Raw genomic sequence first — 12,117 nt, 5'->3', positions numbered from 1 at the left:
CTTGCCCTATCCACGTATGCTGTGCTTGATTGATAATAAAAAAACAAAAAAGGAAAAATGATATTCAAAACATTTGAATACATTCAAGTAGATTCCACGACATACTGTACATCAATATGTCAATGATTCGGCACCGTTTCTCTCTTAAAGTGTGTCGGTGAAAAGGTGTCTTCAGCTGTCATCTGTACTTCTTTGAAGGTGTCGGACGTTTCGCTCCTCATCCGAAGAGCTTATTCAGCGAACTATAGTTGTGCTGGTAATTATGACCCTATATATAGATCCCTAGTGGACAGAGGTGAAAACCTCTGGTCTGATAAGTCCCTGCTCTCAGGTTGGGGGAACAGTGAACTACTCCCTGAAGATAATCTGATTACTGCTTTTGTTCTGTCTGATTATGGTCTATGACTGTATCTGATTGCCCCATTCCCCATTGCTCTGGTATCACCTCATCAGCATGACTAAACTTACGTGGTAACAACCTAAGAAGTCTGTTGTAAGCTCAGTCTAAATTAAACCTCAAACCACCATGGCGATTTAGTGAAGGGTTTTGCTGTTTTACCAAAATTGCTTCTTTTACTCCCCTTTCAAACCATCTATTTTCTTTAGCTAAGATTTTAATCTCACTGCCATCAAATGAGTGGTTGCTAGCTTTTAGGTGCAGATGTACTGCAGATTGAGGCCGACTAGCATTATCCCTGCGATGTTGATATCGTTTTTTGAGCATTTGTTTCGTTTCCCCAATGTAATGTCTTGAAGTTCTGTTTGTGATGTAATGTAGGGAAAGAGAGTCCCATTTCACGTTAAGATCACAGCATTGTCATCAAATGGTGAGTATAGATTTGCTTTTTTTAATGTTGCTGTGCCGTTGACCATTTTGTGTTAGCGATCTTCATCTTTATTAAGGTCATAGAGTTGCTTGTTCTGTAGCCACAAGTGGACATAAGCGAGTGTCTTCTTGTGCCGGTCCCTAACCCGGATAAATACAGTGGGTTGTGTCAGGAAGGGTATCCGGCGGAAAAGCTTGGCCAAAATAAACATGTGAGTAAAACCTCTGAAGATTGAGGACACTGATTCGCTGTGGCGACCCCTTGAAGGGAAAAGCCGAAAGGAAGTTTGGACTTTACAATCTTCATTTTTACAATGTATACAATAAACCACAATACTTTGTGCCTATCATTTGGATGCACTATTTTTTTTCTTAAGGTATTTATCGGGTTTGAAATAGGTAGGAACCTACTAAGTGATGTAAGTCAATGGAAGCCTGTCTAAAACCCCCCACCAGGATCTCAGTTGTAACGGTGGAAGGATAAAACCCAACAGATAAATAGGTATTCCAATCTACACACCTGCATCTTTGAGTTGTGTCAAATGTGAGCATAATTTCACTCAAAGGCCTCACATTAGATAATGGACTGCTATAATGTTACATCTCCAAAAATGATCTCAGTATATTGCATGGATGAGTACAAGCTGCTCCCTTAACACAGAGGAAGAATAGCAGTTAACTCGGCCGAAGCCTCCACTTTGCAAGTAGAACGTACAAAAGATGCAATATTGATTGCACTCCTCCTCGCTGTCACCTCTTGAAAGGAAGATTACGGTAATTTAAAAAAAATGTCTTATCACAGGTGCCGAGGTTGTCATGGATATGTATACCTCACCTGGGTCCTCAACCTTTTGGTGGAGAGGTTGCTATGCGTCTCCGACTGCGAATAGAAGTCGAGAGCCGAATGACAGAAAACACAAAGATTCTTCGTAACCTCAAGCAATTCCAACCACATCTAATGCGATGGGAGCCTCTGAGTGTATGAAATTCCATCATTTCAACTTGGATTTCAGAGTCAAAAACTTAATTTGACATTTGAAGATGACACAGGTGACGTACTGTTTTTTCATCACTGCCATTCCCAAATTTGTTCGGGAATTGAAAATATGACGCCTCTGCCAATGCTTTTTCCTAGCACGAGGGAGTAGTATTTGCCTTTTGTACAGCCGACCCCATTTCAAGCTTAGATACCTCCAAACCCATATAACTTAATAATTAACTCTTTTTTTCTGATGAAAGTCAAAGTCAGCTTTATTGTCAAATAGAAGAAGAAGAGAGTCCAAGGTTTCTTATGCTGGATTGAATGTTTATGTAGTCTTGAAACTCAATATTCTTTGGGTCTTGGAATTCGAGTGATAAGGACAAAAACCCTGGCACTGGAGTGAACACATTTTTGCACATTGTCTGGCAGTGAATGAGTTAACGTAATTTAGAGTGATTTTTTTTTTTGTATGATAAAACCTGACTTTGTTGAGTAGACCTTCATTTTTTAGAGCCACTCTATATCTGCTTGGAAATATTTCATCTTGTAATTTTAGTTGTTGCAATGTCAATTCTTGTTTTTCATCTCCATCGTCTTTCTTCAGGTTTTGTTTTTTTCTTGTTTGAGTGCCGATAAAGCGCTGGTCATGGCCTCTGGAAATGTTTTTTTCCATGTTAGTACTTTGTTCCAGCTTCAGCTGTTGTTAAAGCACAATATAAATCAATATGTATGTGTTGCATTGTATTTTGGACAGCCACCCTCATTTCAAATTCATATAACTCCAGACCCATATAATTTATTCTGATGAAAGATGAAAGTCTAAAGTTTCTTACGCTGCATTTAATGTTTATGTAGTCCTAAAACTTAATATTCTTTGAGTCCTGGAATTTGATTGAAAATGACAAAAACACTGGCACTGTAGTGGACACATTTTTGCACATCGTCTGACAGTGAATGTTTTAAAATAGTGCATTTTGGCTCGGTCATGAAACGTTGACTCCCTGTAGATGAAAAATGAACAAAAACAAATGAAATCGGTCATCTCTTGATCTGTGCCAGAATACGAGTCTGCTTACTTTCTGGGTATGCCATTCATATTTGTCATCTGTGGCCATGTGTAGCCATTTGAGACTTTTCTGTGACTTTTTGAAATGGAAAAACTGAGGATAGACACTAAGATGCATTTGTGTACTTTTTATGGAACAAAAATTTTAATAGAAGAAATTCCTTTATATTCAACTATTGAATTATGATCTTCAAATGTGTAAAATGTATTCTTTTGGAACAGATGTTGTTCTTAGAAACTAATTTAACCACTTGAATGATAGCAATTGCCAATAACTCAGATTTTTAGATTAAAATAAAGACCCACGGCAGTGAAAATACAGTAACCTCAAAGATAGAATGACTAAAGGCAGGAAAGATGCATGAACATAATGTTGGCCATCAGTGGCGCATTCGTGGTTTGTAACATCACGATTCCGAGTGCGCACATGCCATGAAACCCTTGGCTATGCTGTTAAAAAGACTCCATCCTCTCCAGAGTTTTGAAAGGCTGTTTCCCCCTATTCCTACAACATGACCTTCTCGGCGGTCACCATAGAAATCCAAGTGCAGCTTCACGGTCCATTAACCTCAAAGCAAGCAAACAACATCCACTAAAAGGCAGAGCAGCGATATATTGCAAGACCTCGCCATACTGGATGTGTACCGTTGCTGATGTGTTTTGGAGAGCCTCCGGAGTCATTAACGATGGCCACCGCAGCCGTCACCATCCTCCCCATCCTCGCAATCTGTTTTCGCCTCCGCCATCTGGGGAAGCGGTTCACGAGCATCTGTCCTAAATCCAGCAAGAATGCTAAACACCCGTCGACTCACAAAAGGAATCGGATCGTTAACAGATGCCGTTCCTCCTACCATTGAGCTCAACACCCACACGCCATCTGACCGCCCTCGAACTCAATCGGTGCAGGTCACTTTGGCCTATGTTACCTTTTTTTCTTAAAATGATGAACATTGATATTCATATTTCATACCTGTCAACCTTGGCTAATAGCTGCCCTTATAAATGATTACAATTCCCGTATAAAAGTTATAGTATGCCGTACATTATTTGAAATTATAAAAAAAAAACTAGCGGAAATGCAGATAGCTTACCGTGCATGTGCACGTTATGCTTTTAGCAGTCTGACCATACGCAGCGATAAAAATAATAATAAAAAATAAAATTGAGGATTACTTTTGCTGGTTTGCCGTGAAAAAAGGAGCGATCGGCGGCAGCATTATCGTTGGCTACTAGCAGTTGAAACAAACTGGAATTGAGCCAAAATGGTCTTTGTAAGATCGGTTCACAATTTTTTTCCCCATATAAAAGTTGTAGTACGCCATACATTATTTGAAATGATAAAAAAAGGAATAAAATAGAGGGAAAACATATGCATATATTTCCTTACTTGGTGGGAGGACAATTAGTTCCCCATTTTTCCTGCCTTTTATTTTTGGTATAGTGGAGTTTTTTTTGGTTCCCCTCCCATGTTTTCAAGGACAACCAACACCATTTTTTTGGTTTCCGAACTGACGTTTTATAGCATCTAAAATACCCAAAACACGCTGATATTTTTAGTCAAATGCAAAAAAACAAAAATGACTTAAGGTGTCCCAAAATTACTTCAAATCGACCCCGGAAATGGCGAGTTTCAGGACGTTGCAGGACGAAATGATCTCGGAGGTGGTGAGTTTCAGAAGGTCCCGCCCCCTTGTTCGTGACGTCACGCCAGGACATCTTGCCTTGCTCTAGAATCAAAACAATGGCTTCAGATTCGGAGAAGATGCTTTCTTGTTACTCATCCAGTTATGAATATGATTCAAATAGTTCTGAAGAGGAAAGCATAAATGTTTGCAATCGATTAAAGAAGTCCTTCCGGATCATTTTGAGGCGTCTGGACTTCAATGTAGCTCCCAGAAAATGCACAAGATGGCGCCCAAGCTCCGTTGGAAATGGGCAGATTTGTCTGCTGGTAATTTGCGTCAACTAGTATCAAATAGTAGTCTTGGTGCAACACACAACAATTCACCATTGCGTTATGTTTTCCTTCTAATTTCGCCAACAACACGGATCAACACGATGTTTTCAGACCAAACAAAGTACCCAAAATGCATTGTGTGTGGCTTTCTCGGCCAGGGGCGTTCCTGACGTGACGTCACGTCAGGAATCGTCACCAACTCGAAAACAAGACTTCCTGAATATTCAGCGCGAGTCTTAAGACGTAAAATATAGCTATATTCTGTGGAATCTTTGTAAAATACGCTCAGTAGAAGTCATTTGAAGTGATTTACAAATTATGGACACAATTTGTCCGGAGGTGTCGGTTGTCCTTTAAGTTTTACAGTTTAGCAGTTAAACCACTCTCGACCAGTGTGCTCGAAAAGATCTGTTGTGCCACAGAAAAGTATCCAATTTCACTTAGTTGGTCTCAAAAGAATTATGTTTTAACTCATTCATTGCCAGACGTGCAAAAATGTGTCCACTCCAGTGCCAGGGTTTTTGTCATTTTCACTCAAATTCCAGGACCCACTGAATATTGAGTTTTAGGACATATAAACATTCAATGCAGCGTAAGAAACCCTTAGACTCTCTGTATTAATTCCTAAATGATATTGGTCTGGAGTAATATGTGGTGCAAGTGGGGGTGGCTGTCCAAAAGGCAAATTCTGCCCCTTGTGGAAGGGAAAAGAACATTGCTAGAGGTCTAACCAGCACTTTATCGTCACCCCCCTCCCCGGCAAGAAAAACCAAAACCCGAACAAATTCTGGAATTGCGCTCCATGCCATATTTTCAATTTCCGAATGGCAGTGACTGAGTTAAGACATTCTGTCTTGATGTTCCAAAAAATATATAACTAACATAAAAAAACCTTTTAATCAGTTAATTTCATACATGAGCTTCCGAAGTTGTTTCGAAATGCTAGAACGTAAACACTTGTTTGGAAATCATAGTGTACAACACAATATTTAATGTAACCTTTTTTTTTACCTTCCACATGACTAACACTCATCTTCTTCTTCTTCTCACTCATAAAAATATATGATTCATGCTGAAACTAATAAGAACTGACGAAAACAAAGCCCCTACCAAAAAAAAAAAACTGGTACAAAAAGAAATTGAAAATTCCCAATTAAAAACCATAAACATCTAAATAAAATCAATATTTTATATTTCCTGTTCCATTCCTGGTGGCAAATGGTTTTAACTCATTCAGTGCCATTCACAAATTTATTCAGGAATTGAAAGTATGACGTTGAGCGCCATTCCCGAATTTGTTCAGGTTTTGTTTGTTGTTTGGGTGCCGATAAAGTGCCCGCCATGGCCTCTTGTAATATTTTTTTACCTTTCCACAAGGGGGCAACATTTATCCATGTTAGCACAACTTCAGCTGTTGTTAAAGCCCTGTATAACCCAACATGTATGTGTGGCATTGTATTTTGGACAGCCGCCCTCATTTCAAGCTCATATAACTCCAGACCCAAATAATTTAGGAATTAAGTTGTTTTTTTCTGATGAAAGAAGAAAGTCTAATGTTTCTTACGCTGCATGGAATGTTTATGAAGTCCTCAAACTCAATATTCTGTGGGTCCTGGGATTCGAGTGACAATGACTAAAACCCTGGCACTGGAGTGGACACATTTTTTTTCTCATCATCTGGCAGTGAATCAGTTAAAATAATTTATCGTGATTATTTTTTGTATGACAAATCCCATATTTTTGTTGAGTAGACCTTCTTATCTTTCTTGTGAGCCACTTTATATATGCTTGGGAATATTTCATTTTGTAATTTAAGTTGTTGCAATGTCAATTGTTGTTTTTCACGTACATCGTCTGACAACACACATTTTTCCAACCCAGAAATGCTGTTCACAAGCACTCAGACCAAAATACAGATATACATCCTTCATATCGGTCTATTCAACATCAAGAACTTCAGTGTGACTCGCCGTCTTCATTCAAGACATAAATGGCATGTTAACAAATGGAGCCTTTCTGGTATGCTTTGATACACAGATGTGTTAGCATTAAGATGGATACAGCTACTAATTGTTTTGCAGTTTTCTGAAGCAGCTCGTATCCGTTGATGCATTCATCCAGTGTGTGTCTTAATAAGGTCCCTTACGTCCAAGCACAAATCATACTAATAATATTGGCTTTGTATATCTTTTTTTTTAAATAAATGCTTTCTTTTTTTATATTTTTAAAGCAATCAAGTGAGATATGGTGCCATCTCTTGGTTTTAATGACCCTACTCCCAGACGTGCTACTGCATGTCATACACACAATAAACTCATCGAATCATCCCTCTCTTTATTTAATCCTTATTTGTTCGCGCAGTAAAAAGAAGACAACAGACCAATAAATTGAGTATAATTTTGCACCCATTTTTATACATAACAGCGTTCTCAACATCACATCAGGGGGGTGACATTTATTTTTTTTCAAGGAGTAAGGATTTGTACAGCATGGAAAGTAGCCTCAGTGCCATTAAATAGAAACCGCAAAACAAGCACAGACATTAAAAAAAGAAACTAATTAAAACAACACAGTAGCTTTGCCAACTTTGCTGCTCAACTGTTCCTCCTCCCTCAGAATATTCTTTATCTATTCTTCATCTCTTGCTGTGTATGTTCAAGTGCACAGTGTGGTGGTCAGCCTGTTGTCCCTGTTATCAAACCGTTCCCTCGTGTATCTTTGCGGCATGAAGGCTACTGTAACCGGACGATAGCCCCTGAGTCAACTGTGTCTTTTCATCGAGTGCATCTCATACCAGGTGGCAACTGATAACAGTGGCCACCATTTTCTTGTTTTCTTGTTAGGAGAACAGGCTTGTTCGCGAATGACACAACACTCATTGTGGCAGCTCCGCGTGTATCCCGAAAAAATAGTTTGTCTGCCAAGGTAAAATTTTCATGAATGTAACGTTCGTAAACCGAAAAATTCGTTAGCCAAGGGGTTCGTAAACCGATATATATATATATATATCCATAATGGCCAGAGGCGGCAGTGCCAGACCTCTGCTTTGATAGGTCCCTGCTCAAATATTGGAGGGAGCAGAGGACTATTCCCTGAAGCTAATCTGATTAGTACTTTTGTCCTGACTGATTATGTTCAGTCTTAGAACATAATCAGTTCATAAAACAAATTTTAGTTCATGGACGACGCTTTTCAGAAGAGGACCAAAACGTCCGACACCAAATGATGAGGTCCGAAAACATATTTAAGACAGTCTCTGTTGTATATTTTGTGTTACCAAATTAAGACTTTAAGATGCATGACAGCATCAAGAGCAACTCGGGGTCAGTATCTTGCTTGGGACACATTGGCAAGGTTGCAATTGCAAGGCTTCAAACCATCAACCTGTGGGTTTAGATGCATTGATGCCAGTGCGCCATCCCCAGTAGTCACATTAATGGGATGGGTTCCTGATGCACCTTCCTTCAGATGCCTTGTTTGACTTACTACATTTTAACAGTATCTTTTTAACCTATCTTCTTTCTCTTACGTGCCTCCTCCGCACCGACTCTGCGTTAAACCAATTCCTGAAACAGCAGCCTTCACTCTCTTTTCTTCTTCATGTTTGCTCTTTCTATCTCAACATCTATCCATCCATCACACTGACTCTCTCCTCTTGCTCTCTCTCTCCCGCACTCATTAGTCTCCCCATGTGGCGGTTTGTGTCTCGTGTCTTTGTCAGAACTCTTATCACTGCTGTCAGCTCCTTTGGCGAGAACAAAGTCGTCCTCTACTCACGGCACCACAAAAGGCGAGAGAAATGAAAGCGCCTCGGCTCAAAACAAAGAGACAGGAAGGAGGAACAATTAAATTGGGTGAATTAATCCAGGGTAAAAAATAGCGTAGGGGGTGCTTGAAACAAGTATTTTCATGTCAACCACGATTTACTGTCATCTGTGGCTTATAACAACCGTCAATTTCTCCCTCTGTCATCCTGTCATCTACACAGCAAAGAACATACAGTTGGTTGGAAAATATGGGAGCTATCTATACACACATTAATTGCCTTTCCTGTGTATTATAAATATATCTCCTTCTACATGAGCTAAACCTAGTATATCAACCTCAAACAAGTTACTGTGTATGAAGAACAGCACTTTTGAAAGACCCGGCGATAGCCAAAAGAGAAAAATGTAACCTTATATAAATAGCTCTGAAAGAAGGGCCCACTGTAAAGTGTGTTACAGCAGTAGAGTACAGTAGAGCAGGACAATTACTTCAGTCACGCAATAGCAATATCCGTTCAACATAGCTGAGAACAGTCTTTTCTAGTTAGCAAACATGTCAGACTTGAACCATCTGAGGCACAAAGGGTACTTTGGAAACCAAGAACAAAATGGCCAGCAGCCACAGGGTCGTCATCATAGAAATGGCGCCAGGCATTCAAGGCTCAGGGAGTGTGGCCATGGGTTATCACGTGTAGGCATAATCCACGTCAGGAATGCCACCCTCTCTGTAGCCACGGTTGGTACCATAAGTAACATGATGGTGACTGGTTTGGCTAAGGATGGTACCATTGATGCTGCCGGCTCTGTGGCTACTCCTGTAGGTCCCATTTGTATGGGAAGAAGAGGAAGAAGAAGAGGGGAAAATGGTGTGGATGTAGGTGACATCCTCCAGTTTGGGCTGCAGAGACTGGTGAGCCATTGCCGTCATCTGGAATCCTGTAGGAGGGGCTCTGATCTCTAAAATGGAATTGTCTTTCTTGGTGCCCGACTCTACATAGTCATCATAATTTTTTGCACCTCGGCCTCTGTTGTACGAATTTGAGTCCCCTGATTTGTAACTTGTTCTTTGTCCATACCAGCAAAAAATACCAAAGATGAGCATCAGGCTTACTAACGCTGTGGCTCCCCCAATGATCCCCGCTAACGGCAAGGCTGATAGCTCAGAGTCTTGCGTGTCTTTATTTGACCCCTCTCCCTTGGAGTTAACCACAGACTCTCCAGTTTCTATCTGAGCACAGGCTGGAGTAGAATCTTTATTGTTCATTTCAACGCCACCAATGCGAGCTGTCCCCATGTTGGAGCCAAGAAAGGTCTCCTGTCGTAATGGCAGCAGGCAAATGAGGTAATGCGAGTGCGGTGTGAGTTGGGTGAGATGGTACTGCCTCCTCTCTCCAGGAACAAGAGTCTCTGTGATGGAGCCGAGAGCCGCACTGGTTCCTAACCTCAGCCATGATAGACGGAATGACGGTGCCGGCTGCGGGCACAACCAGCTAACCAGAACACTGTCCGAAGAGAGGGCTTTCACAGTCAGCTCTAAGGCCCCTCCGGTTACGTGTCCCTCTCCCCCTGCAGGAAGAGGCATAACTAGACCTGGCCGTTTGGCTCGAAGTGTGAACAGGGAACCTTGCGTGGGGACCAACAAAGAATTAGTGGTGGTGCTGTCATGGGATAAACCTTGCCCGCCTGCTTCAACACTATCGTCACCTCCTTCCTTCTTTTCTGATGGATTTCCCCCAACTCCAATGGCTGATCCAGCTGGAGGTCCTTCACACTCTTCCATTAGATATGTAAGGTCTTTAAGGGACTGGCCCTTCACCGCCTCAGGCCATTGACAGATCAAACCTCTGACTGTGACAGCTGCCCCCCAGCTATGAAGCCATGCATGGAGCCAACGAAGACTGCAACTACAGTACCAGGGGTTTCCCTTTAGCAGCAGCAACTCCAGACTATCTGCATCCTTAAGAAGCCCTCGAGGAAGACTGGTCAGATTATTTCCTGATAAATCCAGTTTCTGGAGTCGTCGCATTCCGTCCAGAGCCCCCCGTGGTATGTGAGTCATCCCATTGTCCTGTAAATGGAGCCGAACAAGATGAGCTGATGGTAGGTTGACCGGTGGGGATTGCAAAGCATTTCGGACTAGTGACAGCTCCGTTAGATTGGAGAGGCGAGAAAAGGTGTCATCTGCAATGCGTGTGTTGGCAAGCAGATTCCCGTCCAGAACTAAGCGTCGCAAGGAGGAAAGCCCTCGGAATGCATGCGTGGGGATGGTGTTGATTCTGTTGTCATCTAATCGCAGCTCCTCCAGGGACGCAGGCAACCCTGCAGGGATGCTCGACAAGTGGTTCCGGGAGAGAAACAGCAGTCTGAGCCGTGGAGTCCCAGAAAAAGCACGCTCTTGTATGCTCACTGTCGATATTGAATTATCATCCAGGTGTAAACGCTCCAAAAGTGGTAACTTGGCCAGAGATGATCGTGGTAACGTTCGTATGTTGTTATCCTGCAAATGGAGCTCTCGTAATGACGGCGGAAGGTGTATAGGGAATTCATCCAACTGGTTGGCATACAGATAAATCACTCGTATAGAAGTGCTGCGCTCCAGTGACGGAGGCAGGCCGGCGTTACTCAGCCGGTTGCTTTGTAGGTAGAGGATGGCGGCTGTCAGCGGTAGAGGAGGAATTAGACTCAGTCCACGGTCATTGCAGTAGACAAAACCCTCATCGCAGCGGCAGACTGAGGGACAAACAATTCCCTCATCTCCCTCACCCGTCTCCAAGGCAATCGCGGCTGCTGCCAGTTCCAGCACCTCAGCCAATAAAGTGAGGCACAGCAGGATCAGGAAGAGCCAATCGCGAAGCTCCGCGAGACTTTCGGTTGCCATGTTGGTTGGTGCCCAGCTCCTGATGGGAAACAGAAACATGAAACTGTTTTAAAACTGCTGCAGTCTCAATGAGGATTGTACTGTGAATAATGTATTATATCAGATGTTTTATTGAAAGGCTATTCTGACTGGCATTTTACAACACCAATAATAGATTATTCTGAAGAAACGTTTTTGGTTGACTTCCCCTCTCCAATAAGTTTTTTCTTCTAGACACTTTAAACACATCTAAATGTCGGTAGAAACACTGAATTACAAACTTTCTTATTTTAAACACCACCGAGCTTAAGTGCGTAAGCTGTGTAGAAAACACTGTGTATTGTCGTACCCGCGTTAGGAATGCGGCTTTAAGTGTCGTGTGACGTCAATGAGTCTGCGTAGGATCACCTGCATCTGAGCGTGAGATCTGCCTGAAAGCAGTTTGTGTGAGTGAGTGTTCGAATTTATCTTTTTACTATTCTGCCGGCATTCAAGAAACGTCTGAAAAGTGCATTGGATACTGTGGCTCTCTTATACATAAGGGTATTACAGTATACTGGATGGCTAATAATTTCAAGTGGGTGTAATAATAAAATACTATGATGTGGAAGCCGCAAATTAGGCTCTCCAGTCAAACAAAGGAAATAGCTAATAGTGGCATT

General features: G+C 41.7%; 2 protein-coding genes across 4 annotated transcripts in view; one reads left to right on the top strand and one right to left on the bottom strand.

The window, feature by feature from the left end:
- Positions 1 to 12,117, top strand: part of macrod1 (mono-ADP ribosylhydrolase 1) — a 229,202-nt gene that overhangs the window by 33,441 nt on the left and 183,644 nt on the right. The gene's annotated exons all lie outside the window — the stretch shown is intronic.
- The window catches only part of flrt1b (fibronectin leucine rich transmembrane protein 1b), a 58,920-nt gene continuing 53,992 nt past the window's right edge, over positions 7,190 to 12,117 (bottom strand). For both annotated transcript variants that reach the window (XM_089021303.1, XM_089021294.1), the window contains exon 3: positions 7,190 to 11,495. In XM_089021303.1, coding sequence (XP_088877429.1) covers positions 9,284 to 11,476 — 2,193 coding nt within the window. In that variant the 5' untranslated portion in view covers positions 11,477 to 11,495 and the 3' untranslated portion in view covers positions 7,190 to 9,283. The remainder of the gene's footprint in view (positions 11,496 to 12,117) is intronic.

This window comes from Hippocampus bargibanti, linkage group LG02, assembly GCF_051943395.1.
Source record: "Hippocampus bargibanti isolate YZ-2025 linkage group LG02, ASM5194339v1, whole genome shotgun sequence".
In the NCBI taxonomy this organism is placed as follows: Eukaryota; Metazoa; Chordata; class Actinopteri; order Syngnathiformes; family Syngnathidae; genus Hippocampus; species Hippocampus bargibanti.
Note: the sequence above shows the minus strand (reverse complement) of the source record. Positions and strands in the feature narration are given on the sequence as shown.